A 27,729-nucleotide genomic window follows, 5' to 3' on the forward strand; every position below is an offset into this window, starting at 1 on the left:
TTAAATTTCATTAAGTTTTATAGCCAGGCTTAATATAGACATAAATCTCTTTAATGTTGATTTCAGTGAAAAGTGAGCCAAATATTATCATTAAACCAGTGCATATGGGAGACTTATTTGGAAAAATCAAAATAGGCACAGTTGGGAACACTCAACCATGGCTATATTGGATGCAAGTTGACACAATAGCAAAATCCTTTAGGCTCTAATGGATTGGACTATCTTGCTGCTCAGTTTCCATTCAGAGAAGCTTTCATCTGGGACAATATGGTTGCAGTTTGAAGCTCCATCTGGGAAAGCTCATTGCTCTTTCATGAGTCCATGAGCACAGGGTAATTTTAGCTAATACTTTTAGATTGCTGCTAGCTGGGTTTGGTTAAATGCCTTCAGGGAACAGAGCAAATCAGATTAAAGGGATGAGCTCCTACAGCTATGAGATTTCCGACCATCATATGCCACATGGTGCTTATGACCTATTGCCTTGAGATGTTAGTTGTCTTCTACAGTTTGATATTGCATAGGTCCTATCTACCTGTACAATGTCTCTGCCATCTGCCCTCAAACCTATATCGTTATTAAACTATATACTATAACTATAAAGATACATTTCTTATTAAGGCACCTAGACATGTTAATAGTTATAGTACACTTGTGAAATATTGAAAAGTATATCTCCTACCTGTAGATGAACTGTAAACAGGCCCCTTTTGTGATAAATACACTAGTAAACAGGACCCTACAGAGCAAACAAATGAGAAAAATGTTCTCCTTCCCCCCGAGTTGACCAAATATTTTTTTAAAGTTCCCTCTTGGAGTGTACAGCTTCAAGAGGCTAGACTCACTGCCCTCCGGCAGGCAACTTTGTGTCAGACACAACCTGCACAACTGTGTGTGGCAGTGGCAGCCCTGATTACAGAACGACTTTCCAAATTGTGTAGGCCTCTCGGTGCTTTAAAATGTCTGCTCATCACATCAGTGGACCCCTTACAGCAAACATATTGGCCTATTCGAAAAGTCCAATATTGTCCAGATGTAGCATTACTGTTTAAAATGAAGCAGGATGTAGTCTGGTGCAGTAGACACCACGTATACATACCCCCGTCGTCGGGGTGACGCTGTCTGCCTGCCTGGGGGCTGCTAAGTGCCAGCACTGCTGTTCTCTGCCGGGGACACTGCTCCAACCAGCGAGCCACCAACATTTCCGATGGACGGGGAATAGGCTTGAAAGTCGGAGCCCCCGAAGCAGCCCTCAGCTAGTGGTGTGCAGAGAATTGGTGGGAAATGATAGAATGTCCTCTCCTTCCCAGTGGGAAGCTCTGCATTGTCTTCACAAGTGCTCCTCTTCCAGAGAGAAGGGACATGGGCCAGCACAGAAAGATAGGAGCCCAGAGGGCAGCCCACTGGGCAATAAACCATGGACAAGAGGCCAGATAGTCAATACCTTAGGCTTTGTGGGCCTCTGCTACCCCTCCTCAGCTCTGACGTTATCTTCCAAAATAAAAATATGCTATTGAGGCAATTTCAACTCATCGCAACCCTATAGGACAGAGTAGAACGTCCCTATAGAATTTCCAACAGTGTAATGTTTTCGCTCATGGATTAGCCGATCCATTAGCACCACCAACATTTGAGTTAATAGAGAAGTTTAACCAGGCTTCTTCTATCAAGTTAAAGTGGATGTGAAACCCCAAAGCAGACCTGTACAGCAGGTTGCCTTTGAGTCGATTCTGTCTTATGGTAAACCTAGTGTGTCAGTATAAAATGTGCTCTATAGAGATATTAGTGTCTGTAATCTTACAGCAGTCGATGGCTAGATCTTTCTTCCAAAGCATTGCTGGGTGGCTTCAAACCAACCACCTTTAAGGTAACAGCCAAGAATGTTAACCACTCGCACTACCCGGGAACAATATTTAAACAAGTGGGCATGGCAGTGTTCCAATAAGCTTTACTTATAAATTCACAAAAGCGGAAAGTGAGATATATTTGGCCTGTGAAACTAATTTACAACGTTTGTCATGAATGATTTTTTTAATACAGTAAAGGAGAAGTGAGAGAGGTTGCCAAATACGTCAGTCAATGTGTCTGCCAGCTGGGATGTAGTCAATACATACCCTTAGGCTATTGTCATAGCCCGTAGTTCATAGCCATAGTCCCTCCTAGCCATCATTCCTACGCGATGTGTTATAATTCTGGGTTCTGTACCCATGGCTGTGGTCCCATTGTGGAGGGACTTCTGTGTTACAGGGTTAAGGTGGGGGTAAGTCTGGAGTTCAGTACAGAGTATGAACCAAGAGTATGAGCCTTTGGTTCCTTGGAGGCAACTATAATACTATTTTAGTCGAGGGTAAGACTTAAGGCACCGCCTTTCATTTCCCTTGGCAGTATGGTCAGGTAAAGGACAAACCACACCTCCGTCAAAGCCATTGCTGAGTGCATGACAGCCAAATGGGACACAGAGACAAGTCACAGGGCCATCTGAAAGAGCGCCCCTTCAATCTCTGTCTGAAATGACGGAGGCTGCCCCGAGCAGATGTACGACAGACTGTGGCATGGAGACCCAGAAGAGCAGCGCCCAGACGATGAAACTCTGGGACAGAAGGACCAGCAGGCTGGCTTCCTGACTCACGGAGGCAAAGGCCAAGGGACCATGTGGCTGAGAAACTGGAGACCAGAGAGAGAGGTGGTTATTGGCCTCGGAGAGGTATTCCTGTGTGGCCAGTGGAATGAATTCTTGAACCCAGCAGAGACTAGTGTGCCATGGGAGGAATGGTTGGTATCTGAATAAAGAAGGATGGAGGGTGAAGGCATGGCTGACCGCTGCCTCATGACAATAGGGAAGCCAGAAGAGGTCAGCTATGTCCATCTCTATTGCTGTTCACCCAATCCCTTCACACCCATTCCTTCCTTCGGACCTCCCAACAACAACGTTGTTCTTGTTGGGTGCTGTCAAGTCCATGCTGACACCTCGCAGCAGTATGTACACCAGAACAGAACCCCACCTGGTCCTGCCTCCTACCCACAGTTATGCTTCCATTTGAACCCATTGTTGCAGCCACGGTATCAATCCATTTTGTTGCGGATCTTTTTGCTGCCCTGCCACTTCACCAAGCATGATCTCCTTCTCCAGAGACTGGTGTCTCCTGATAACATATTCAAGGTATGTGAGATGAAGTCTCACCATGCTTGCCTCTAAGAAACATTCTGGCTGTACTTCTTCCAAGACAGAGTTGTTGGTTCTTTTGGCAGTACATGATACTGGTAATACCTTTGCCAGTACCATTCAAATGCACCGCTTCTTCGGTATTAGTATTGTTATCCTTGGTAAACTGAAACTCAGAAATGCAAGCAATTTGCCTATCCTCTCCCATAGACAGTAACTGGATTAACAGTTTCTTAGGATTAGGCAGGAGAGATTGGTGGCAGGGGTGGGTAGAACTGGGGAGCTATTAATAATAAATTCAAGAAAGAAAAAATGTTCTAAAATTGATTGTGGTGGTGATTATACAATTCTTAAATATGTTTAAACCAATGAATTGTGTGATATATGAATTATATGTCAATGAAACTGTTTAAACTTTTTTAATGGAAAAAAATCCCTTATCTTTTTATTGTATTTTCTACAAACTTTTGAAAGCCACTTTGTATGTATATAGTGGAAGGTAAGTTAAAAAGTACTGCTACTCGGGCTTCAGTTCACACAGGCACAGGTTTAGGCCACATCTGCAGCATGCCTCAACATGTGTCTGTGAGTAGTGGGTTGCTTCAGGCAAGCCCTCTCAGCAGTGCAATTGACTCTGGCTCATTAAAGTGCCTTCAGAGAAAGACCTAATGAAAACAGTGGTTTCTGAGAGACTATGCTGAGCCAGTTCAATTCCGGGCTGAGGTGTCAGCATAGAAGCTCATTGTCACTGTGTTTGGATCCTAAAGGAGGTCATCGTGAAGGATTTTCTTGAAGGACAAAGGACAATCATTGAGGTGTTATTAAACAGAATTCTGAAAAATTGGAAATTGCAATGGTGAGGAAAATGCCAGGAATATGATACAGAAGTCATTTTTTCTATCACACGAGTACACCTGCTCGTTCTTTGAGGATACGGGACTGTCCTCGGAGCATTTTGTTGGGAAACATCACTCCACCCACTTGACAGCCCTGATCTTACTCTACAGAGTTTTCTGTGCCAAAAAAATCAAAGAGCATTTCAGAGGAATGTGATCTGAGCCCTGTGGGGACGCCCAGGCTGCAGTGCAAAGTGAAGAGCAGGGGATTCCTAAGAAAGGGCGAGAGAGATGGAAACACTGCCTTCAGCAGTAGAAAGACGTAGATGGAGGATGGACTAAGAAACAATAGCTTCGTGGTTTTGATGCATTTGCTACATCAATGTTTCTAACATTTCATAACAGTATTTTTACTCACTATTATAGGTATATATATATGTGTACACATATATGCTCATATTATAATAAATCGTGTAAGTGCAAGAGTTGCTGACACTTTGACTTCTTGGTTTCTGGGTTTGAAGCTTTAGGATTATTGTCTTGTGGGACAATTCACTCAATTGGCATAAAATATATAAAATGTATGTTCTATATCCCTGTTTGGTAAGTGGGGTCAGGGTTCTTAAAATCTTATAAGTGGCTGTCTCTGATATGCCTGCTGGTCTCTCCGCATCTGGAACCAAAGAGGAAGAGGAAATCAAAGACTTGGAAGAAACTAGTCGACAGGAGTAACAGTCTACACAATGGTCTCATCTGCCCTTAAACCAGAACCACTAGATGGTGCCCAGTGGCCACTACTGGCCATTCGCGTGCGGGCCACAACAGATGAATCCTGAGATAAAAGGTAGAAAAATGCTGAAAAGGGCTCAGATTCTTAAAATTTCCAGACTTACTGGACTGGTTGAGATAAGAACTCCCAAGACTATTACCCTGAGATAGTCTATAAATTTTGAACCAATCTGTTCCCTAAAGGCACATTTTGACTAATTAACAGATTGATTCATAAAATAAAGGTTATTACTAGTAGATGTACACATGTTATAGAAACACCCTACAATTACTCTACAGGGTAAAAGGACATAAGCAGAAGCATCACTGTCAGGACTAACTTTCAACAATGGATTATCTAATACAATAAAATACAAACAACAAATGACTAAATAAATAAATGGAATCTCATAAAAAATTAAATACTTTTGCTCATCAAGACTTCACCAATATCTCACTTAAGAACAATCAGTTCTTATGACATGGTCCTACTCAATACTGCCCTCATGAAGACATCACTGGTACTATAGGTGCTATAGCACAGTGTGGTGAAGAAACTAGATGGTGCCCAGCTATCAGATAGAGTAGTGTCTGGGGTCTTAAAGGCTTGTCTTCAAACAAGCTGTCATCTTCGTGAAGCAACAACTAAATCCACATGGAAAAAGCACACCAGTCTGTATGATTCAAAGATTGTAAATAATAAAACCTAAAAGAAGGGAACGGTGTCAGAATTTACCCTGTGAACAAAAGACATACTAGCTTGTGTGACTCAAGGATTTTAAATAATAAAACCAAATCTGAAGGCGAGCTTAAATTGTATCAGAGCTCAAGTTGTGAACACGGAGTTTGCAGAAGGCTACGGATGACAGTGAAAGCCCCATGGATTTCTCACCACGGATAAAGTTTCTGATTAACACCTTGTGATCATAGTTGAGGGATGTGAATGGCCTAGCTATTGGGGAGCTTGGTACAGTCAGTTATGGATGATGCCGGCAAGCTAAAATGCAACACCTTATCTTTGATCTCCCTTTTCATCCATTTTAGAAGCTGTTTTAGTTTTAAATATTTTGTGCTTTCTTTTCAATTGAGGTTTCTCTCTGTCTCCTGTTTTTGTTTTGTGTGGTTTTCTGTATGTGAAATCCAGGATAGGTAAACATATAGAGACAGTAATTGGATTAATAATTAGGTGGGAGCATGGCAGGGAGGTTGGGGGAATGAGGAGCTACAGAAGACAATGATCTGAAATTGATTGTTGTGATGATTGCCAACTCTTTTTAAATATGATTTAACTATTAAATTATATTATATCTAAATTATATGCCAATAAAATATTTTAAAAGTCTAACAAAAAGTGAACAGGCTGAGAGAATAGCTTCATATCCATATATGAAACCATATATTCAACAATAGTCTAATAGCCAAAATATTTCTAAAACTTCAATAAGCAAACAGCAAAAAGACAACCTAACCATAAAATTGACAATAAACATTTCACCGAAGAGCAAATTCTAATGGCCACCAAACACATGAAAAGATGTTCATCATCATTAACCGTCAGGGAAATGTGAAGTAAAGCAACAATAGAGCTAAAATGTAAAAGAAAATAAGATCAGTTACTACTATGATTATTCAAATTTACACACTAAGCACTAATGCCCACAATGAAGAAATTGAATATTTTTATCAACTTGTGTAGTCTGAAACTCATGAAACATATAACCAGATGCATTGATATTTCTGGTGATTGGCATACAAAAGTTGGAAACAGAAGGATTGGGAGGTAGAAAGGGAGACCTAGGTGATAAATAAGACACTGAATCCCTCCTGATAGGATTTTGCATCACCAGTGACTTACTCCTTGTGAATATCTTTGTTGATCAATACACTGTAACCATGGGCCTCACCAGATGGAATACAAAGGCATTATATCAGCGCTATCTACGGGAGAGGCGTCCTAGTGGCGTGCTAGGTACATGCTGGCCTGCTAATCCGAGGTCGGCAGTTTGGAATCACTGCCTCTCTGGAGCCTCTTTAAAGGTATAGACAGCGGCCAGTGGACTTCCAGCTGCTCAAGGTTTGGAAGTGGGAGTTTCTCTCCAAGTAATTCTCTTATAAATAAAATGGCAAACCCTTCTTTTCAAGCACATCTTTGCGAGCCTGTCTTCCTCCGCGTCAGTGACTTTTGCACGTTCCTAGCTGCTCCGCTGCCTTTCACTACGAGGAGACCTAAGATGACACCGGAATGGAATGAAACTGCTTTGATTTCTCGTTGCAAAAGCATGAAAATCGGTGTGCTCTTCGCCAATGGTGGCATTCCAGCTTTGACCGCATGCCTGGTTGTCTCTTCTCTGCTTCAGCTAAAGAAGTTTTCAGAACAACCTTGAAACTCTTTCTCCAAATGTCACTCAGCAGTTTTGTGCTAAAATACAAAAGGGATTTCAAAACGGGGGGAAATTCCTTGAACTATCCCACAAATGGAGTCAAGTGGGCTGACTAGTACCCTTTCCCTGCCCCATGCTTTCAAATGTTTTCTGATGCTGGGTGACGCTCAGGTGCGAGACGTCTACAAGGCCTCGTGCACATCAACGCTTGGAGCCCCATCAGCTTCCCAGCAAGTCACCCTCACCTCAGTGACTTGAAATGTGGAGTTTAAGTGAGCACTAAAACTTCCCGAAACAAAGCCCCCTGCCCCAGGTGTTTCTCCACATCAGGGTGACAAGATCATAGAAATCCATGGTCCATAAGTCATCAGTGGTCATCGGAAGCAAGAGAAAGTGAAAAAGAGAGAGTTTTTGTTTAGAATGTGCACTAATGGTGGGGGGACAATTTGAGAAAAGGCAGTGAATAGTTGCACAACTAAAATAAAGTGTTTAATGTCATTGAAGTGTTTATGTAGAAATGTGTTAAATATTGTATGTCTTATTGCCTTGCTATAATAAAAAAATTTTAATAAATGAAAGTAATTTGGGATCCAAATGAGAAGGGGGAGTAGAACCAGGAATTTGCCAATAATTACAGTCAATAATCAGGAAACCATTCACCCTAAAACCAGTTGTTGGGTGAATCTCTAGATTCTGGAATAAAACATAAATGTGTTCCATATATCAATCACTAATGGATGTTTGCAGCTGTTCCTTCTCATTTTTCGTTGGTACCCTATTCACAGATGAAGGTCACAAAAGCCTAGCTCCATCTACACCATGAAGGTCAACTCTACTTTGAAGAGGCTGCCCTGGCTTTTTAAGCGCTTTCTGCCAGAATTGTATCTGACAGTGTTCCACTGCGATGCATAGGTTTTCAGCAATTAATTCCTCAGACGTGAACAGTCTGTTCCTTCTTCCTAATCTAGTCTTAGTCTGGAAGCCCTACAGAAACCTCTTCACCTTGGGTGAACTTGCTGGGATTTGAAAGACTGGTGGTACAGCTTCCAGTGTCACAGCAACATACAAGCCACCACAGTGTGCCACGCTAATGGGCGAGGGGCAGAAGCAAGGATGCCCACACTTCATTGCACCTACTTTGGACAAGTTATCTGGAGAGACTAGTCCCTGGAAAAGGCGGGGGGTCATGCTTGGTAAAACAGAGAATGAGCGTAAAAGAGGATTACCCTCAAGAAGATGGATTGACACAGGGGCTGCAACAATGGGCTGAAACCTAGCCATTGTAAGGGTGACACAGGACTGGGCGTGTCTCCATTCTGTCGTACAGAGGGTCGCCATAAGTGGGAGCTCCCTCAGCAGTACTAAAAAACAACTGACAACATCTTCCAGATCCAATCCAAACTTAAAACTGACCCTTCCCCCAGACAAAGCATGCACCTTAATAAATTAGTATGGTAATTCTGATGATCATTGCTAATGGTGACTAGCAACCCTCTGTCATTTAATACATGCAAAACCAAAATTCATGAGTTATTCAATTTGCTATTCAAACATTATGGCAATAATATACCAGGTTTGCAACTAAAGAGTGTCACAAACTAAAGTATTTTGCCTCATAGAGGAACACAACTTGGGCAATTTTCTCATAAGCCATTAAATCAAGACATGACAGAGCTGGAATCTGCTTCTCACTCAGTGTTCCATAGCCAACCATATACTCCCGACTAGGAAGCAAACCCCAAGTCTTTATGGTGTAGCCCAAATGAAGAATCCAATGAGGAAACAGCTTCACGGAAATCTGTGTCCTGGTGAGGGAAAAAAGGCAATTAGAAAGGAAGAAATTATTCGCCAAATGGTAGAGATCATGGCTCATCATAGACCAAAATCAAAGTTATATCAACTAAAGACCTAAATATAAAAGGTTAAAATATGAAATCACTTGAAGAAAACATACATGGTTTTTTTAGTTGATGTCTATGGGAGAAAGACTTTCAATGGGAAAAATGAGAGATATTGGATTATAAAGAATTTTAAAATTCGAACCAATTTCTGTGAAGTTTAAAAGTATGTACTTAGCCAAGTCCACAATTATTTATTGATGTGATCATTATATTGCTGTCTGTCTCATTAACTAGGCTATAAGTTACATTTAGGCAGGATGTCACCATTCATTCTCACGCTTAGCAATTTCTTTGGCTCTCAATTATACTAAAAAGGATACTTGTTAAATGAAAAATGAGGTCAATATTGTGGATGCTGTTAGTGGCCAAGGCAGGAGTTTAACACTTCTAAGGGAAATGAGGACAAGAACTGCACCAGTCTAAAGCAGGGAACTGGACACGAGCCTCATGCGTAAAAGCAAAAATCATAAGAAGTTGTTTAATTCGTAACATGAGAACTAGAACATTCTGACCATAGGTCTAAGGAAGCATCAGAGAATATCCAGATTCTGGATGAAACTCACAGGCTATCTCAACTTAAAATCTGGACCATCCTGGAAAACATAGGCTCCAGTTTGCTAACTTCTTGAAGGCTGAAATAGGATGCAATTAGAAAACCTGGAAATAAGTAGAAAAAGAGGGTAGACAACTCCAGAAAACACATTAGCTCTGTCACAAATTTTAAGTGTGTGCCAACTTTGCACGTGACCTCAACACTTCAGGGAGAGCCTGTGAACGAACATAAAGCAGCCATGTCTTTCAGAATTCTCTTTTGCTTGTTTCTTTGGCTTTATTTACCTAATGAGACACCTTGTGTTCTTTCAGAATCACAAAGCAAGTTATGACTTCAGCAGCAATGATCCCTATCCATATCCTCGGTACACAGATGACTGGTTCAACAGGTAAATTGTGCCTTGAAAACTACCTTTACATTTAAGTGCTAATATTTTATTTTGCTTGTTTTGTCCCTAAGACTTTACTATCACTGAAAAATCAACTCAATCATCACTAAATTATATTATTATTATTAATGATTGTAGCCATTAATGTTCTTGGAGAATCTTGCAATGTTCCCCCTAGAAATGTCTTTAAATAAAATAGAAATAATAAATTCTGACTGAGCCCACTAGAAAATGATTCAAGGGATGCTGACTTCATTTGATCTATTGAAACTATTGCAGAAAATGCTTCGCCCTACAGATCAGTGTTTGCATGTTTGAAAAGCATTTCGGCTATGACCTTCTAATAGCTCACTTAACGTAGTGAAGCATGGTCATAAGGAACCTGATTTATTACTTGAGATAAAGATGCTACCACATAAAACTATCTACACGGTCCATCCAAAGGCATGAGGCTGCTCTTTGGCCTAGTTTCCTCCTAAGCATGTAGATAAACCAGTAACTAGTTACCATGGAATCAATTATCCTTCGTGGTAAGCCAATGTATGACACGGTACAGCTGTGCACCATGGGTTTGGTTTGGTTTGTTTCATAACGGTTTTATTGGCATATCACTCGCGTAGCATACCGTTCAATAGTTCAATCACTTCGAGAGGAGTTGTACAATCACCACAATTCATTTTAAAACATTGTCTTCATTGCTGTATTTTTTCATTAGCTCCCCATTTCCCCCTCCCCACCCTCCCCTGTCAAACCCCCAAAGAACCATTAATTCTGTTACTGTTTCAATAAATTCACCTACCCTGGATTTCATACACAGAAAACATTTTTAAAAACTAACAATGATAAGAAAGTAGAACAGAGGAAAAGACCTTCAATCAAAAAGAGAGAAGAAAAAGTAAAAACCAGAACGAACTTTAAATGGACCAAAAGGGAGATCAAACGATAGTGTGTTAAAATTCTAATTGGCAATAATCCACTTTCCAATGCCTACTGCATGATAGCAGGATGATTCGTATCCCTGGTATTTGGGCAGAGGGGGGTCACCAGAGGCTTAATCCATGTGACTCTTTTTTAAAAAACTGGAACGAATATAAAATAGGTCAAAATGGAGATCAAGTGATAAAATCCTACCTTTTAACCTTCCTACATCTGTCATAATCGACTTGACAATGCTCTCTGTCTGATAACAAGCCCATTCGAATCTCTCAACTATGATTAGCGGGACTTCACTAGAGGGTTTACCCACGCGTGCGCCCTGCAAATGGCTTGCACCTCTGCTGCCACCTGTCGCCTCTGCAAACTGAGTGCTCGCAATCTGAACTCGGACACCATTTCCTCCTTTATATTTGGATTTTATTATTTACAATCCTGAGATCCCACAGGCTGGTGTGCTTCTTCCATGTGGACTTAGTGGATGCCTCACTTACATGACTATTTGTTTGAAGACAAGCCTGTGACCTCAGACACTATTCTTCTGATAGCTGAGCACCGTCTAGCTTATTCATCACATTTTACTGCGGCACCTATGTCTCCAGGGAGGTCTTCATGAGGGTGAACATCAAACAGGGCCATGTCATAAGAAATAATTGTTCTTAGATTGCAGCTAGAATTAAACCCAAAACCCATTCATATAGCTATGGCTTATATCTGTCACCTTAGAGCAGTGGTTCTCAACCTGTGGGTTGCAATCCCTGTGGGGCTTGAGCAACCCTTTCCCAGGGGTCACTTAAGACCATTGGAAAAACACATATTTCTGATGGTCTTAGGAACTGAGACACGGCTCCTCTATCCCTCCCCAGGCGGGTCTGCCCACAGGCAGATATGCGAACATAAAGTACCCAGCGTGAAGACTGTTACCCATGCTACACCATACTTCAAGACAAAGTTTCATTAATTTGTAATTAGAAATAAATGTTTCACAATATATAGTTACATATTGTTTTTGTGATTAATCACTATGCTTTAATTATGTTCAATTTGTAATAACAATGAAAATACATCCTGCATATAAGATATTTACATGATTATTCATAATAGTAGCAAAATTGCAGTTATGGAGTAGCACTGAAAATAATTTTATGGTTGGGGGTCACCACAACATGAGGAACTGTATTAAAGGGTTGCAGTATTTGGAAGGTGGGGAACCACTGCCTTAGAGACATCACTGTCATTTTATGTTAAAGTGTTAGTCTGGGTTGACTAAAGAAACAAGACACTCATATGTGTTAAGAGACAACTTTATATGAAACAGTAATTGTGTATTAATAAAACATCCCTGCCCAGTCCAGATCAAGTCCATATGTCTGATATTAGCCCATATGTCTAATACCAGTCTACAAATTCCTCTTCAGACTCATGTAACACATGCAGTGACACAGGATGCAGGAAGATCACAGGCCAGTGGGTGGAAAGTCTTGTGGATCCAGTGGTGGTAGAAGCATCTCAGCCCATGACTCCTCCAGCTCCAGGGCTCTGGCTCTATCAGCCTCACTCCATGTGACTTGTCTCCCACAGGGAGGAATACAGGAATTCCCAGAGTCTTCAGGAGAAAGCCAGGCCCACACAGAGGCCTCATTGGCTATGACCTGATTGACATACTAGACTCCACCCCTTCACAAGTTGATAGATTATGTAACTGTGATAGATTATGTAACTGTGGCAGTAGAAGTAGAAGTTTCATCTTTCTCTCACGGAGCTAGCTGGAGGTTTTGAACTGCTGACCTTGCAGTTAGCAGCCCAACTACATATTGATAGTGTCTTTAATTTAGCCAATGTCCATTGGGGTTTTTAATGACTGATTTTTCTGAGGTAGATTGTCAAGTCTTTCTGTGAGGCATCTCTGGGTAAACTTAAACTGCCAGCCTTCTTTCACTTAGCAGCTGAGCACATTCATCAATTGTGTTGCCAGGATACTGTCTCCTTTTTCTTCAAGTAAATATTTGCTTAAATAGTTGATGGCACATAATATCAAAAATTAAATACATGCAGCTTGTTCAGCCAAAAATACTATAATTTTTCAATCTAGTGCATCACTATTATTGATATCCTCAGGTAAAGTTCATGAGAGGAAGCCAAGTTTGCTTCAAAATACATTATTGTATTTTACCTATTTCATTTGCTGCTCCTGGCAACATTAAGTGGAAGATAAGCAAACGTTGTCATTCTCAGCTGAGTCTCATAAAGAAGCAGGCCGGGAAGTCAAGTGATTTCCCTGGTCAAACAATTAGTCTATATCAGAAGCTTTGTTAGGCTGGGTGCATTACAGAAACAAACCCACCGAAACACCTGTGTATAAGAGAGAATTTTCTATAAAGGGTAAGTGCACATCAAGAAAACATCCCAACCCAGTGCTGCCCAAGCCCACAAGTCCAGCATTAGCCCATATACCCAACACCAACCCACAAAGTCCTCCTCCATCTCACGGAACACACGCAATGATGCCGACTGCAGGAGGAAAGCCAAGTCAGTAAATGTGTAAACATCTCAGCGCTGGCAGGGGTCTCCACATGGCTGCTCCAGCACCCAGGGCTGCATCGTGGTAGGTCCATGCTGCTTCTCCTTGGACATGTCTTGCAAGAAGTCAGCCTTGCCAACTAAAGCCGGGAACTGGCTAAGGCAGCTGCACCCTGGTCTGACCATCAGAAAGCAAAAGACCCGAGAACTCGGAAGGCTCATGGAGCCATTTATCTCTCCGCCCTTCAATTAACGCCACATGTGTTTATAGGCCAGGTTGGCACAATAAACATTAACTATCTCAGAAGCCAAGATTGAAACCAAGCTTCGTAATATTTCTAAATTCAAATTGGTACAATTGTTAACTATCTTCTTATTATAAAAGACAGGGAGCATAATGCTCAAAGAGTGGACAGAGATTTGTCCTCAGTGGAAATGACTGAACTAAGGGATGTGACCAATTACAGAAAATACAGAAAAGAACAAAGGAAAAAACTACAATTCAAACTGGCAACATGTTTAAAAGATCATTACTGATAGCCAACATACAGTTCACTCTTTGTCAATTTCACCTGCAGCCTGAAAATTATCATGCAATGCTTGCAAGAGCGTGTTTGAGGGTGAGGATATGTAAAAGCATTTGAGAGCTTGTCACATGAAATTTTCCTTACCCTTTTGGCTTATAACCCTAGCCCCTACCGTAGCCTGAGCAAAACATCCATTGCTAGCCCCAAGGATATGAGGTCATTATATGTGTCACGGCGTTCGATTTGGTAATGGCCATCTGAATGCTGTGTTGAAAAGACACAGGAGGGAGGCCTAGCTTCGGCAGGATTGATTGCCGACTAACTGTCTGGGCACGTATCAGAAAGAACTATAGTAACATGTGGGCCATTGCACTGTAGTTCGTAGGTACTAAGTTGATCTTTGATGGATGGATGGATCGAGGCACAAAAATGTAACTGATAAAATGGGCAATTTTCTCCTTCCCCATTTTCTGAAGCCCAAGTACAATGTCCTCCAGCCAAATCGTTAGAAATGTCATTTTCAAAAGTACAATTTTAAACTGCTAACTGGTCTATTCTGATTCATAGAATTTCTGAGTCTGCAGACATTTTTTTCCAAACCATTGTATTAGGAGCTAATCCAGCCATCATACCGTTCCATAGTTCCATCACGCCAAGCAGTGTTGTGCAATTGCTACCAAAGTTCGTTTCCAAACCGTTTCTTCCTTTTGGAACTCCTTGATATCAGCTCCCGCTTGCCCCTCACCTAGCCCCCCCCCACCCCCGACACACCCCCCCAGGAACACTCACTCACATTATTGTCTCTATGGATTCATCTATCCTGAGTTTCATATTCTGAAAAGCACATAACAAAGATTCAAGAAAGCTACCCACAGTGGCAAAATACAACAGAGATAAACCCAATATGAAAAGAGAAACACCACAGAGAATTTATTAAAAACCAGATCCAGCCCAGAGTGTATCAGAAAAGATTTTAACCATTCAAGTCTATTGTCGTCATCTCTCCAATGCTAATTGCTGATCACCAGGTTATTTCCATCCTTCAATTATGCTCAGAGTGAAATCAGGAGAGGCTTTTTTTACCTGTGTAGATCCTGCAAATGTATTTTGGGCTTCCACTGTCATCCTCAGTCTTCTGCAAACCAGAATGTCACAAATTAAACTCTGGTATTATTTCCTCCTTCGGATTTGGATTATATAATTTATAATTCTTGGTTCACAAATGTTGGTGTGCTTCTTCCATATGAATTTAGTTGGCATCTCACTTCGATGACTGCTTGTTTGGAAACAGGCCTGTAAGACCCCAGACACTATTCTATCTGACAGCTGGGCACCATCTAATTCCTTCACCACACTTTGCTATAGCACACATATAGTCTGTGCTTCCTTCACGAAGGTGAGTACTGAGCAGGGCATGTCATAAGAAGCTAACTGTTCTTACATCAGAGCTGAGATTAAGTGTGATGAGGCTGTGGATCTTTATGGGAACAGACAGTCTCACATATGTTGCCACAGGTCAGTGGGTGGATTGAAATGCCTTGCAGTAAACAGTACAAGGCATGCCCAGCAGTTCCACCCAAGCGCTCCTTCAGATGCCCAGTCCTTACTTCTAAGTAGTTTTGAGTTTGGGGTGGAAGAGAAGAGAATGGAAAGAGATGGAGAAGAAATAAAATTAGTCCTGGATTCATCATTATTAATGCTGAGTGATAAGTACATGAGATTTTTACTCCACTTTTGTATGTCTATAGAGTCCTGGTGGTGCTATTGGGTAAGCCATGGGCTGCCAATCACTGGATCAGCAGTACAAACCCACCAGCAGCTCTGAGGGGAAAAATTAGGGCTATCTGCTCCTGTGAAGGTCATCTGTCTCAGAAATCCTATGTAGGGTCACCATGGGTCAGAACCCAGTTGATGGCAATGGGTTGGGTTTTTTGTGTATTTTTATATCTATGGCATGTTCCACAATAATGGGCTTTTTCAATCATAAGACAGAAAGGGAATGTGGTAGTTACATAATCTGATGTCAACTAAAGACTATTAAAGTGAAGGAGTGGAGTTTAGACTGTCAATCTGGTCGCAGTTGGATGACCTCATTTGGAGGCACTACAGAGATAAATGGCTCACTGAAGGTCAAGCCCCCTCTCCCTGCAAGACATTCCTGTTGACAAGCTACATGGAGACACATTGATGGAGCCAGATCCCTGGAGCTGCAGGAGCCATGTGGAGATCCACACTATTGCTGAGATGCTTCCACCACCTCTGGGTCCACAAGACTTTCCACCACTGGCCTGTGATCTTCCTGCATTCAGTGTCATTTCATGTACTGCGTCAGTCTGAAGAGGAATTTATAGACTGATATCAGACATATGGACAATATCAGACTGATGGATTTGATCTGGACTAAGCTGGATGTTTTCTTAATATACAATTACTTTTTCATATCAAGCTCTTTTTTGTACACATATGATTGCCTCTGCATTTGTTTCTCTAGCCAACCCAGACTAACACAGGGAAATAAAAAAGGAACTAGACTTTTAGTTTGACATTCATGAAATTATTTATTTCAATGTGATTTGACTATGCAATAAGATTTTAAGAACCTACTACAATATCTTCCTGAGAAGCCCCGGTGGTTCAGTCGTCCAGATCTTAACTGCCAACTGAAGGATCAGAATTTTAAACCCACCAGCCTCCCTGCAGGCATTTCTGAGCCTGGACGAGACTATAACCTTGTAAACTTTATGGGGTCATTCTACTCCACCCTAGATGGTTTTTATGAACAGGGATCAAGTGCAGAGCACACGATAATTACCACATTTTCCAGAGAGACAGCCTCCCACAAACCGCTCTGCATGCCATGCACGCATGTCAGAACTTGCTGATACCCACAATTACCTTTATAACCTTCTGATATTTACCACATATCCCTGTAACTTTGATGATTCTCTATTGAGTGGCAATATTCTGTGTTTACATGAAAACAAAAATGCTTTCCTGTACATGTTTATTTTGAGCCATGTACAAGAAATTTATATTTACCAAAATATTTCCCTAGTAAATTGGTATCTGCCTTATACACATCTTGACAAATAGGGCCTCACACTGCACCAGACCAGAAGCCAGGATGGTGGACACGGCAAATATGGTCCCCCTGCTACTGGGAAACTTGCATTATCATGCCAGGTACCATGTGATGTAACAATATGCGCAACCCACTAGAATTCTAAATACAGCCAGCACTAAAATAAAAAGAACATCTATGATATATTGTGCTCAAAGTAGTGTTTAAGTGCTTTGCATGTATCAATTCAAATAGTTCTCATAAAAACTCTGGATAGGTCTTATCAGTGTAATCATCTTTGTTTTGGAAACTGAGGTACAGAGAAGTAAAGTGTCTCATGAGTAAGTGGTTGTGGCAGGGTTTGAAGGCCGTGAGGGAATTCCATGTCCTATGCCTTTGGTCACTATCTGACACGGTCTCTATAATAAAGTAACTTTGGAGAACAGATGAAAGAAAAATATCTGTAAGATAAAAAGAAAAATATATCTCTGCTTTGGGACCTGGGAAAGGCTTCATTGAAGAACTGACATTTGGTCTACAATTTGAATATAATTAATAGGGAGCGTTGTGGGAGAGAGGTTCTGATGTGTTCTTGAGCAAAAGCACAATTTAGAACAAGATAGCAAAGCAGAAAGTTACAGGACGTACTCAGTCGATGGCCTGGATAGCTGCTCTGGGAGTCTGAGAGACGGGTGGAAAACAACAGCATCTTTAAAACATCCGCCTGAATGTGGGACAATAAAGGTTTGGACTAAAACTAAGGGGATCATTCTGTTACCCCCTGGGGACATTGTTATCATTTTAACAGTTTGATTGGCACTTCACCCAGATATCAATCAATCCAACAGTTTAATCATATCAAGAAGTGCTGTACAATTAAAATAAATGAAGTGCTGTGCAATCTGTACCACAAAAACTTTTCTAACATTTTCTTTGTCCTTGTACTCATTGTTATTTGTGTAAATTTTTTTCAATTTTGACAAAAAACATACACAACAAAACATTCTTCAAGTCGACAACTTCTACATGTAGAATTCAATGTCATTGATTATCCTCTTCGTGTTGTACAACCCTGATTGAAATCTGCTGAAGCAAATCCAGTGACGCTCATATATATGTAAGAACTGAAGCACTTGCTGCTGAAGATCAAGGGTTGTAGCACAGTATAGATTTCAAGACCAAAATCCTCACAACTGGACCAGTAGGTAACGTCATGATAAATGCAGAAAAGGTTGAAGTGGTCGAGGACTTTGTCTTGCTTGGATCCACAATCAGTGCTCATGGAAGCAGCAGTCAAGAGCAAAACACATGTTGCGTTAGTAAGTTTGCTGCACACGATCTCTTTAGAGTATTGAAGAGCAAGCGCGTTACTTTCAGAACTAAAGTTTACCTGACCCAAGCCATGGTATTGTCTTATGTACGTGTGAATGTTGGACACTGAAAAAGAACTGGTGCATTTACATTGTGGTGCTAGGGAAGAATATTGAAAGTACCATGGACTTCTAAAAGTATAATCCGATCTGTTGTGGAAGAAATATGACCAGAGGGCTCCTTAGAAGCCAGGATGGCAAGACTTTGTCTTACACACATTGGACATGTTATCAGTCCCCGGAGAAGGGCATCATGGGTAAGGAGAGGAGCAGTGAAAGAGGATGGTCTCAATGAGATGAAGAGACTCAGTGGCTGCATCCGTGGACTCAGACACGGGAACAATTATGAAGGTGGCACAGGACCATGCAGTGTTGCATTCTGTTGTGCATAGGGTCCCTATGGGTGGGAGCTGACTCAATGGCATCTACCAACAATAACAACAACAACAGGGACATACTCAACCAAGCAAGTGACATCCCCCACTTGGTTGAGAAACCAAATTCAGCAACAGTGTGTCCCTCCTGGGCTTTCTTACCACCTTAAAGCAGCACAGCAAACTTTTTATCCTCTGTCCACCATGAGTGCTGAGAAGTGGGACTGTGCCTTGGATTTAATGAGGCACCTGCCTCCACAGCAAATCGAGAACACCTTGAGTGACCTGATCGACCTGGTCCCCAGCCTCTGGGAAGATCAGTCTTCCGGTGACCAGCCACTAAAGTCACCAGAGAAAGAGTGATGGGGAAGTATTACCTTTGTGCAACTACAAAGGAGATGGGGACTCCTGTAGGTCACCATAGAGTAGCAAGTGTGACCCTCTACTGGAAGGTGAGCCCATGCCATCTGCTCGGCTGAGAAAGCTAGAGGTGGAAGCCTTCGACCAGGATCAAGACCTGTATCTTGAAGATGGCATCTCATCTGTCTACCTTTAGGGTCCGGATCATGGCTTTGCTGGTGTGATCCTCATAAAGAAGACTGAAAATGGATGCAAAGAGATCACAGACTGCTGGGATTCCATCCACAAGATGGAACTGCAGGAGGAGTCCAGCAGCTGCACTGCCTGTTCCAAGTTCAACTCCATGATGATGCTGTGGCTTCAACCAGAAAATCTGGCTCCGCACCATGAACCTGGAGGCTGCCTTATGGGACAGATGGGGAAGGACGAAACTGGGCGACTGTTGCCCACACATAGCCAACATCCGGGTGCCTCGTAGAGGGCATGGGGGAAATCAGAAGTACGCTGAAAAAGATCTACTTTCGAAAAACAAAGGACGTCGTCAAAGGGCTGAGGTCTGTGCAGACTTTTACAAACGAAACAAGAAGCTCTGAAGAAAAACCTGGTGGAGACTTTGAAAGGAAAGCAGCAATGTTAACCCTCGGCTCACGCGAACCACACATGCCATGCACGCATTAGATTCCTTTCTTAGAAACCTCGTTTTTCTGTCACGCCCATCCGGAAGCAAACAAAGAACGATAGAGAGGGAGAGACTAAGCCCCATACTGGCACACCAAGTCCTGAGAATGACAAACCTGCACAGAGCTGCTACGGCACAGAGAGGACTGTAGGGCCAACAACAGTTTGAGAGATGATGTCCCCTTGCTAGGGCAACAGAGGACAATACTGGGGACACACAGTGGGGAGCAAAACCAGTCTGAATCCCCCATAGTGGGGCAAACCAAGATCAGCAAAGGGAGCAAAGCAAAGCCACAAAACCCCTGAGAAGCCCCCAAATAGACTTCAGGCTAAGAGGGGAAGTTCCCAGAACCCCCCAGGACTGGTGAGGAGATAGTCATAAAGGTCCGAGGACAGACCTAGAATTACATACGCTTTTTAGTTAGAGTCTTTTTGCTAGTTTTTTTTCCTTTTCTTTTTTTTCTCTCTTTTTATTCAATCTTTTGTTTTCCTTTTGTTTTGTCTCTGTTTTGTTGTTTTTCCTACCTATGTAAAATAGGCATTGGAAGAAAGCCTAAGGAGAAAGCAACAGGACTGATGGTTCTGGAGGGACTTGGGGGTGGGGAGGAGGCAGGGAAAGAAGCAGTGAGCAAACAATGCCATAGACCGGGGAACAACTAGGGAGTTAAAAGCAACAATGAGGAGGAGGTAGATATCCCAGTGGTGCTGGAGCAACAGCAGTCCAGCTGAGAGGAATTACTAAGAAGCAGAAGTAGTGTAAGCATGCTGGTGGGGCAGGAGGAAGGTGAGAGGAAAGCTCCAGGAAGCAAAGCTATGGATAGAGGTGTAAACATAGGTATATACTTATGTAAATACATTAGTTCATAAAAAAGGGATTGGCCTATGTACATATATTTATATAGAAATGCATTGAGGATGTGAATGGACTTTGGGCCTCGGCTCAAGCCCTCTCTCAATGCAAGAATACTTTGTTCCAACAACCTGGCATTCTGTGATGCTCACCCTCCCAGCAAATCACTGAAGATAAAATGGGTGCATAAGAAAATATGGTAAAGAAAGTTGATGGTGCCCGGCTATCAAGAGATATAGCACCTGGGGTCTTAAAGGCTTGAAGATAAACAAGCAGCCATCTAGCAGAGAAGCAATAGGTCCACATGGAAGAAGCATGCAAGGCTGTGTGATCATGGGGTGTCAATAGAATCAGGTAACAGGTACTAGAAAACCCAAAACAAAACAACAAATATAAAACATATTGTTAAGAACGAGAGGGTCAGAGCAGAGACCCAAAACCCATCTGCAGACAATAGGACGTCCGCTCACAGGAAGGGATGAGTCAGCCAGGGCGCAGTGTAGCTCTGATGAAACACACAATATTCCTCTGGTTCTTTGAGGCTTCCTCACCCTCCTCCCCCACTATCATGACTCCAGTCCTGCCTTTCAGTTCTGGCTAGACCAGAGCATGTGCACAGGTACAGATAAGAGTTCACATCACACAGAATCCAGATCAACAACACCCCTCAGGAACAGAAATGCCAGTAGTGATAACAGGAGGGTAGGGGAAAGTGGGAAAGGAGGGGAAGAAAAGGGAACCGATTGAAATGATCAATACATAACCACACACCACCCACTCACCCCTAGGGGCATGAACAACAGAAACCATGGGGGTAGGGAGACAGTGGTCGGAGTAAGCTATGAAAACAAAAATAATTTATAATTTATCAAGGGGTTGCACGGGTGGAGAGTGAGGGGAGGAAAGAGGAGCTGATACCAAGGGCTCAAATAAACTGTAAATGCTTTGGAAATGGTGATGGCAACATATGTACAAATATGCTTGATACAGTTGATGTACGGAATAAGATCTGTAAGAGCCCCCAATAATATGATTTTTAAAAAGAAAAAGAAAGAAAAGAAAATTTGTTTTCTGTACCCCAATCCCTCCCCGCCAACAGATCCCATGCAGCTTGCATCATGGACAGCACCGCAAGTCTCTGCCAGAGACTAAGGCCGCTACACACCCTTCTTCTTGGGGAGCATTCTTCCCTCCACATACTGCTAACGGAAAGGTTTCCATAGAGAATGTGTGTTTTCTCGCTCAGCGAAACACCAACCGCCCCACCCCAGTCCGCCTCCCCTCTACCCATTTATTGGCATAAAATACACTGTCTGCCTCCCTCTCCACTCACATTTTTGTTACATTGGCGTAAAACGGTAAAACAAAAAATTTTATGAAGTAAGTGTGGTGTGGGAAAGATAGCAGAAAAACTGGAAATCTGAGTGCACATGTATTTGGGAGTCCCTTGCAGCAGGGGTCGCTGGGGCTGGGCTGGGGTTGGAGGAGGAGGACAGGGAACCACTCTGGGAGAAAGGGTGAGGCCACCCAGTAAAGTCCTGCAGATGCCCCTGGTCCCGCAGACCACGTGTGGGGGCAGGAGTGCAGGTGTGGGGAGCTACTAAATAGTCCGCCCTTCTGGTCAGGTGCTTTCGCCGTCCATAAAAATGGGTTTGGTTTTGTTTTGTTCTTTTGTTTTGGTGTAAGTCTTAAACAAAAATCTACATCTCATACTGGAGTCTCCATACTTTAAAAAGGGGTTGGGGTGGAAAACACAAATAAATCAAAAGAAGCTGGTATGCAAAAAAGAAGAGCATATTTAAAACTCAAAGCTAAGGACGGGCTCTTTATGAAAGCATACTTCAAACATACGTAGAGCTGCTTTTAGGAGACGTGGAAAGTAAAATTATTAGCCTGTGCTTTGTTTAATTTGTTGCTTTGTTCCTTTGTAACCAACAAATGTAGTTATTCCATTTAATAACTATGTGCCGTTTCCAAGGTCCAAGATTATATCTGCAGCACAGCTGAGAAATTTGCGCATGCGCGCGCACACACACACACACACACACACACACAAAATATCATATTCTCTTATTTTATGATCATAGAAATTCAGATGGCCAAAGAAAAAAAATAATAAACTGAATTGCAAAATGTATAAAAGAATGGACATCTATGAGTTGTGTACAATGTAAACCATTATGAATTGGAATCCACTCAATGGCAGTGGGCTTGGTTTGGGAATAATCATTCATAATATACTAAACAGAGATAATTTCTTTGCTGTTAGGCATGCAAACCCAGGATCTCATTATTTTCATGCCAGCGCTTAATAAATATTGATGCTATTTGATAGATGGATGGTTTACCTTTTTAGTCATGCTGACAAACATTTTGAGTGGCTTTGACATTTGTCTATTTAAGAGATGTCTGCTTCTCTCAAGGTTTGCAGTCTACAGTTTATCAATAATCTCCCAGGCCTGTTGGATTTTAGGTAAATATTTGGTGATGCATTGCATATCTGAAGTCCATTACTGTGCCTTTGTCCATAAAAATCCCTCTTGCATAGCATTCTTTTGACAGGTATTCACCACAGAAATGTCATCCCTGCTACCTGTAAATATTTATAGGGCATCACAGACTGCAATACACTCTATCTATTATGCCCTAAAGAGTCAGAAATACTCCATGATATCTGAAATTCTTGGCAACAAAAAGTTTACTGTACGCCTTCGAGGTTAAGATGGCCCAATACTCCCATAAAAAGTTACAGTCTGGAAAAACCACAAGGGCTGTTCTGCTTTGTCCAGTAAGGTCCCTATGAGTTGGCATCATATCAATGGTCGTGAGTTTGTGTTTGGGAACTGGAACATATTGGAAAACCTAGATGAAATGGACAAAGGTCTAGAACACATTGCCTACCTCAGTTAACAGAATGGTTTTTAAAACCTCAGCAGACCCACACAAAAGAAGAAATAGATCAAGTTACCAAAAACCCCATTAATAACAGCAAAAAGCCCATGTTCAGCCACATTTGCTGGGAAACTATTCCAAGCATTCATAGAGGAGCTAACATGAATACTACACCAAATATTCAAGAATATAGATTCTTGAGGACCGCCAACGCCTGACCTCATTTCATGAAATGAGCAAAACCCTGATACCAAAACCAGGCACAGACATTTCTAAAGACATGTCCAAAGAGGACATGACAGACATATGTCCCTTATGAGCTTTAGGCCTGAGGTAGTGGTTACACGTTGGGCTGTTAACCACAAGGTCATCAGGTTGAAACCACCAGGCACATCATGGAAGAAAAACAGGACTTTGAACTCCGTTAAAGAGTTACAATCTCAAAAAAAAAAAATAAATAAAAAAGAAAAAAAAGAGTTACAATCTCAGAAACCCTCAGGACAGGAGCAATTGTACTCTGTCCTGCAAAGTCTCTATGAGTCAGCATCAACTCAATGGCAGTAAAGTTTGTTTCTGTTTGGGTTTTTGGTTTTACGTTATCTTTTAAGAATATATATGCAGAAGTTATCAACAAAATCCTAGCCAATAAAATTCAACAATATATAAAGAAAAAGAAGAAATCAACATCAAATGGGATTCATACCAGGTATACAAAGTTGGTTCAACATTAGAAAAACAATTTGTGCTATATATCATATAAATAAAACTAAGGAATCAACTGCATGATCATATCAATTGATGCAGAAAAGGCATTTGACCAAGCCAACACCTATTTCTGATAAGACTACTCAGAAAAATAGAAATAGAAGGGAAATTTCTCAAAATAATAAGGGTCATTTACATAAAACCCATGGCCAACATCTTATTCAATAGAGAGAAATTGAAAGTATTGTCCTTGTGAATGGGAACCTTTATCACCATTCTTATTTAACATTGTGCTAGAAGTCTTAGCCAAAGCCATTATACAAAAAAGAGAAATCAAAGGTATTCAAATTAGTTTTTTAAAAAAAAGAAGTAAAACTCTATGTGCAGATGATCTGATTCTCCATGTAGAAAACCCAAAGACCCAACAAAAAATTGTTGAAAACAATCAAAGAGTTGACAAAGTTGCAGAATACAGCTCAGAATACAAAAAAAAAAATAGATTCTGGTACACTAAGGAAGAGGTTCAGATGAGGAAATAAAATAAAATTTATAATAGCCATTTACAACAGCCACACGAAAGACTAAATATTTTAGAATAAATCTAACCAGAGAAACAAAGGCTTTTACAAAGAAAACTAAAAATAGCACTATATATTTTTTAAATAAAAAGAGATGTATAAATATAAGGATGTTCCATGCTCATGGAGAGGAAGATTTAGCTTTGTGAAAATGTCAATACTACCCAAAGCAGTCTATAAAAAAATAATTTTAAAAAAATACAATTCCAAGCCATATCCCAAATCATTCTTTAAGAAATGGGAAAAAATGGCACCAACTTTTTTTGGAGAGGCAAATGACCCAAGAGAAGCCAAAAAGTACTCAAAAAGAAGAGCAATGTAGGAAAGTTCTCACTTCCTGACATCAACATCTATGACACCGCCACAATAGTCAAAACAGCCTGGTATTGGTACAATAATAGGTATACAAACAAATGGAACTGAATATAAAACCCAGCAATAGCTGATTTTCAACAGAGTCCAAAATCATAAAATGGGGAAGAGATAGTCTTTTCAACAAATAGTGCTAGCCAAATGGATCACTATCTGCAGAAGAATGACATAAGCCCCATTTCTCATCTCATATGCAAAAACAACCTCAATATGAATTAAAGACCTAAATGTAAACTCTATAAGTACCATTGATGATAAAATAGGGACAAACTTAAGGATTCTAATACAGGGTATAAGCACACTATCAAACATAACCCAAAAAAAGCACACATAGTAGAAGGTAAAATAGATGACTTGAACCTACTAAAAATAAGATTTTTGTATGCATTTAAAAACTTCAACCAAAGAGTACAAAGTTAACCCACAGACTGGAGAAAAAAATTGACAATTACACATAGGACAAGGGATTACTCTGAAATATATAGAAAACTGCAACAACTCAACAAGAAAAAGATGAATAATCCAATTTAAAAACTGGCAGGGGTTATAGACAATTCACCAAAGAATACATCCAGGTAGCCACCAAACCTAAGAAGAAATGCTCATGATTAGCCATCAAAGAAATGCAGATCAAAAACCTTACACCAGCATTGACAGTAAATTTTTAAAAGTAATAATACATTTTGGAGATATTAGCACACTCATATATACTGTAAAAATATGCAGCCACCGTGATGTGATACCACCTCAAACCACTGGGAATAGAAATTTCATATGACCCAGTAATCCCTTTGCTAGATATTTACCCTAAAGAAGTCAGAGGAAAAGACATAGTCATACCTATGCTTATTGCAGTGTTTACAATAGCAAGAAGCTGAAAATAACATAAATGCTGATGCTAGGTGGGGCTGTAGAGAGAGACAAAATAAATAACAGTCATATGTGTATAAGGAAAAACTTCATATCAAGAAGTAGTTTCATATCCCAAAGGCATGTCAACCTAGTACAACTTAAGTCCATTGGTCAGAGGCTAGCTAGAGCCCTCTTCAGACTCACATGACTGTAAGTCAGAGACGAAGACAGTTAAAGGAAGAAACAGAGATCCCAGGCCAATGGGTGCAGACTTATATAGATCCAAGATCAGTAGAAACATACCAGGGTGCCAACAGCTTTGGGGCTCAGGTGGCCCCCATTGGGAAACCCCTGGAGGCAGACACAGAGGCCCAACAAGGATGAAAGCAAAAGACAACAGAGAAGAGGAGTCCTCAGTGCCTTTCATAAAAGCCCCATCTCCCGAGAGGCATCATCAGGCTATGACCTGATTGACAGGTTGCACTCCACCCCTATACAAGTGAAAGCTGATGTAAAATCTACCTGTCACGGTACCCATAAGGATAAGATGTTATTTTAAAATATTGATACATACACACAATGGAATAGCATACAATGCTAAAGAATGATGACGAAACTGCAAAGGACCACATCGCATAGATGGGCCTGGAGAGCATTAAGCTGAGTAAAGTTATTCAGTCACAAAAGGAAAAATATTAAATGAAACCACAGTTGACAAAGGTATTCAAACCAAAGGTAACAATCTTTGATGGTTACCAAGGAAGGAGAAAAAGAGAGTAAGATGAAGCAAAAGAGAAGACAGTATTCCACCAGAAGAAGAGAAATGAAAGAAGCCAAGCTATTGGGGGTTGGATACCTAGCTTACTAAGTTTAAATACAAAATTCATTATCTGTTATGCAAATCTCCTCCTAGTTCAAAATAAATACTATTTTTAAATTTTTAAGTTTAAATTCAGAAAAAAAGAAAATTATTTCTTAGGCAACCAAACTGGAGAAGAGGAGGGTAAAATTATGCTGTCCAGCAATTGTCTTTAGGTGAGAAATTTGATTTATCACATTCGTTAACCTTTGAACAAGAAATATCTTCCACTATTAACTTGTTTTCTTTATTAAACTCATATTTCATTCTGAAGGACCCTAAGCAATAGGCCGAAGAAGAACGTGTCAGAAAAATTATCCTCTCTGGTTGGTTGTTTTTGCATTGAAATAAACTAATAGTTTATACAAGTGACACTTAATAGTAAAAGTAGATGAACCTCATTCCTTCCCATCTTTGTAGACTAATTCTAAAGTCACCTCCAAGAAAATAAAATCCAAACTGCTTTCAAAGACCTAATATAACTTCTTTTCATGGGAGCTTTGAGACAACCTCTTAAATTGGTGTTACCTCAAACTCTGCTGCTTACAACCAGCGCTCTGGGTGCTTTCAAAACAGAGCATGATGAAATCTAACAGAGTTTAATTTTAATTATTGCAAGACACTGGCGAGACACCGTAAGGGTTGTTTCGTTGACTTTTTTCTACTGCCCTATTTGAAATCTTCATTATTTCAATTTCCCCCTTTATCTCACAGAATCAATATAATAAAGATGTGAAGTTTATTGAGAAAATTATATAAAGATTGTAAAAGAAATACATGTTGATCTAATCATTTCTATTTTGAAAGCCAA

General features: G+C 40.9%; 1 protein-coding gene and 1 pseudogene across 2 annotated transcripts in view; both read left to right on the top strand.

The window, feature by feature from the left end:
* Nucleotides 1-27,729, top strand: part of PCSK2 (proprotein convertase subtilisin/kexin type 2) — a 282,423-nt gene that overhangs the window by 193,039 nt on the left and 61,655 nt on the right. For both annotated transcript variants that reach the window (XM_075527844.1, XM_075527845.1), the window contains one exon: nt 9,911-9,987. In XM_075527844.1, coding sequence (XP_075383959.1) covers nt 9,911-9,987 — 77 coding nt within the window. The remainder of the gene's footprint in view (nt 1-9,910; nt 9,988-27,729) is intronic.
* LOC142422464 (F-actin-capping protein subunit beta-like) lies at nt 18,977-19,769 on the top strand (annotated as a pseudogene).

Source organism: Tenrec ecaudatus, chromosome 12 (genome assembly GCF_050624435.1).
Source record: "Tenrec ecaudatus isolate mTenEca1 chromosome 12, mTenEca1.hap1, whole genome shotgun sequence".
Lineage (NCBI taxonomy): Eukaryota > Metazoa > Chordata > Mammalia > Afrosoricida > Tenrecidae > Tenrec > Tenrec ecaudatus.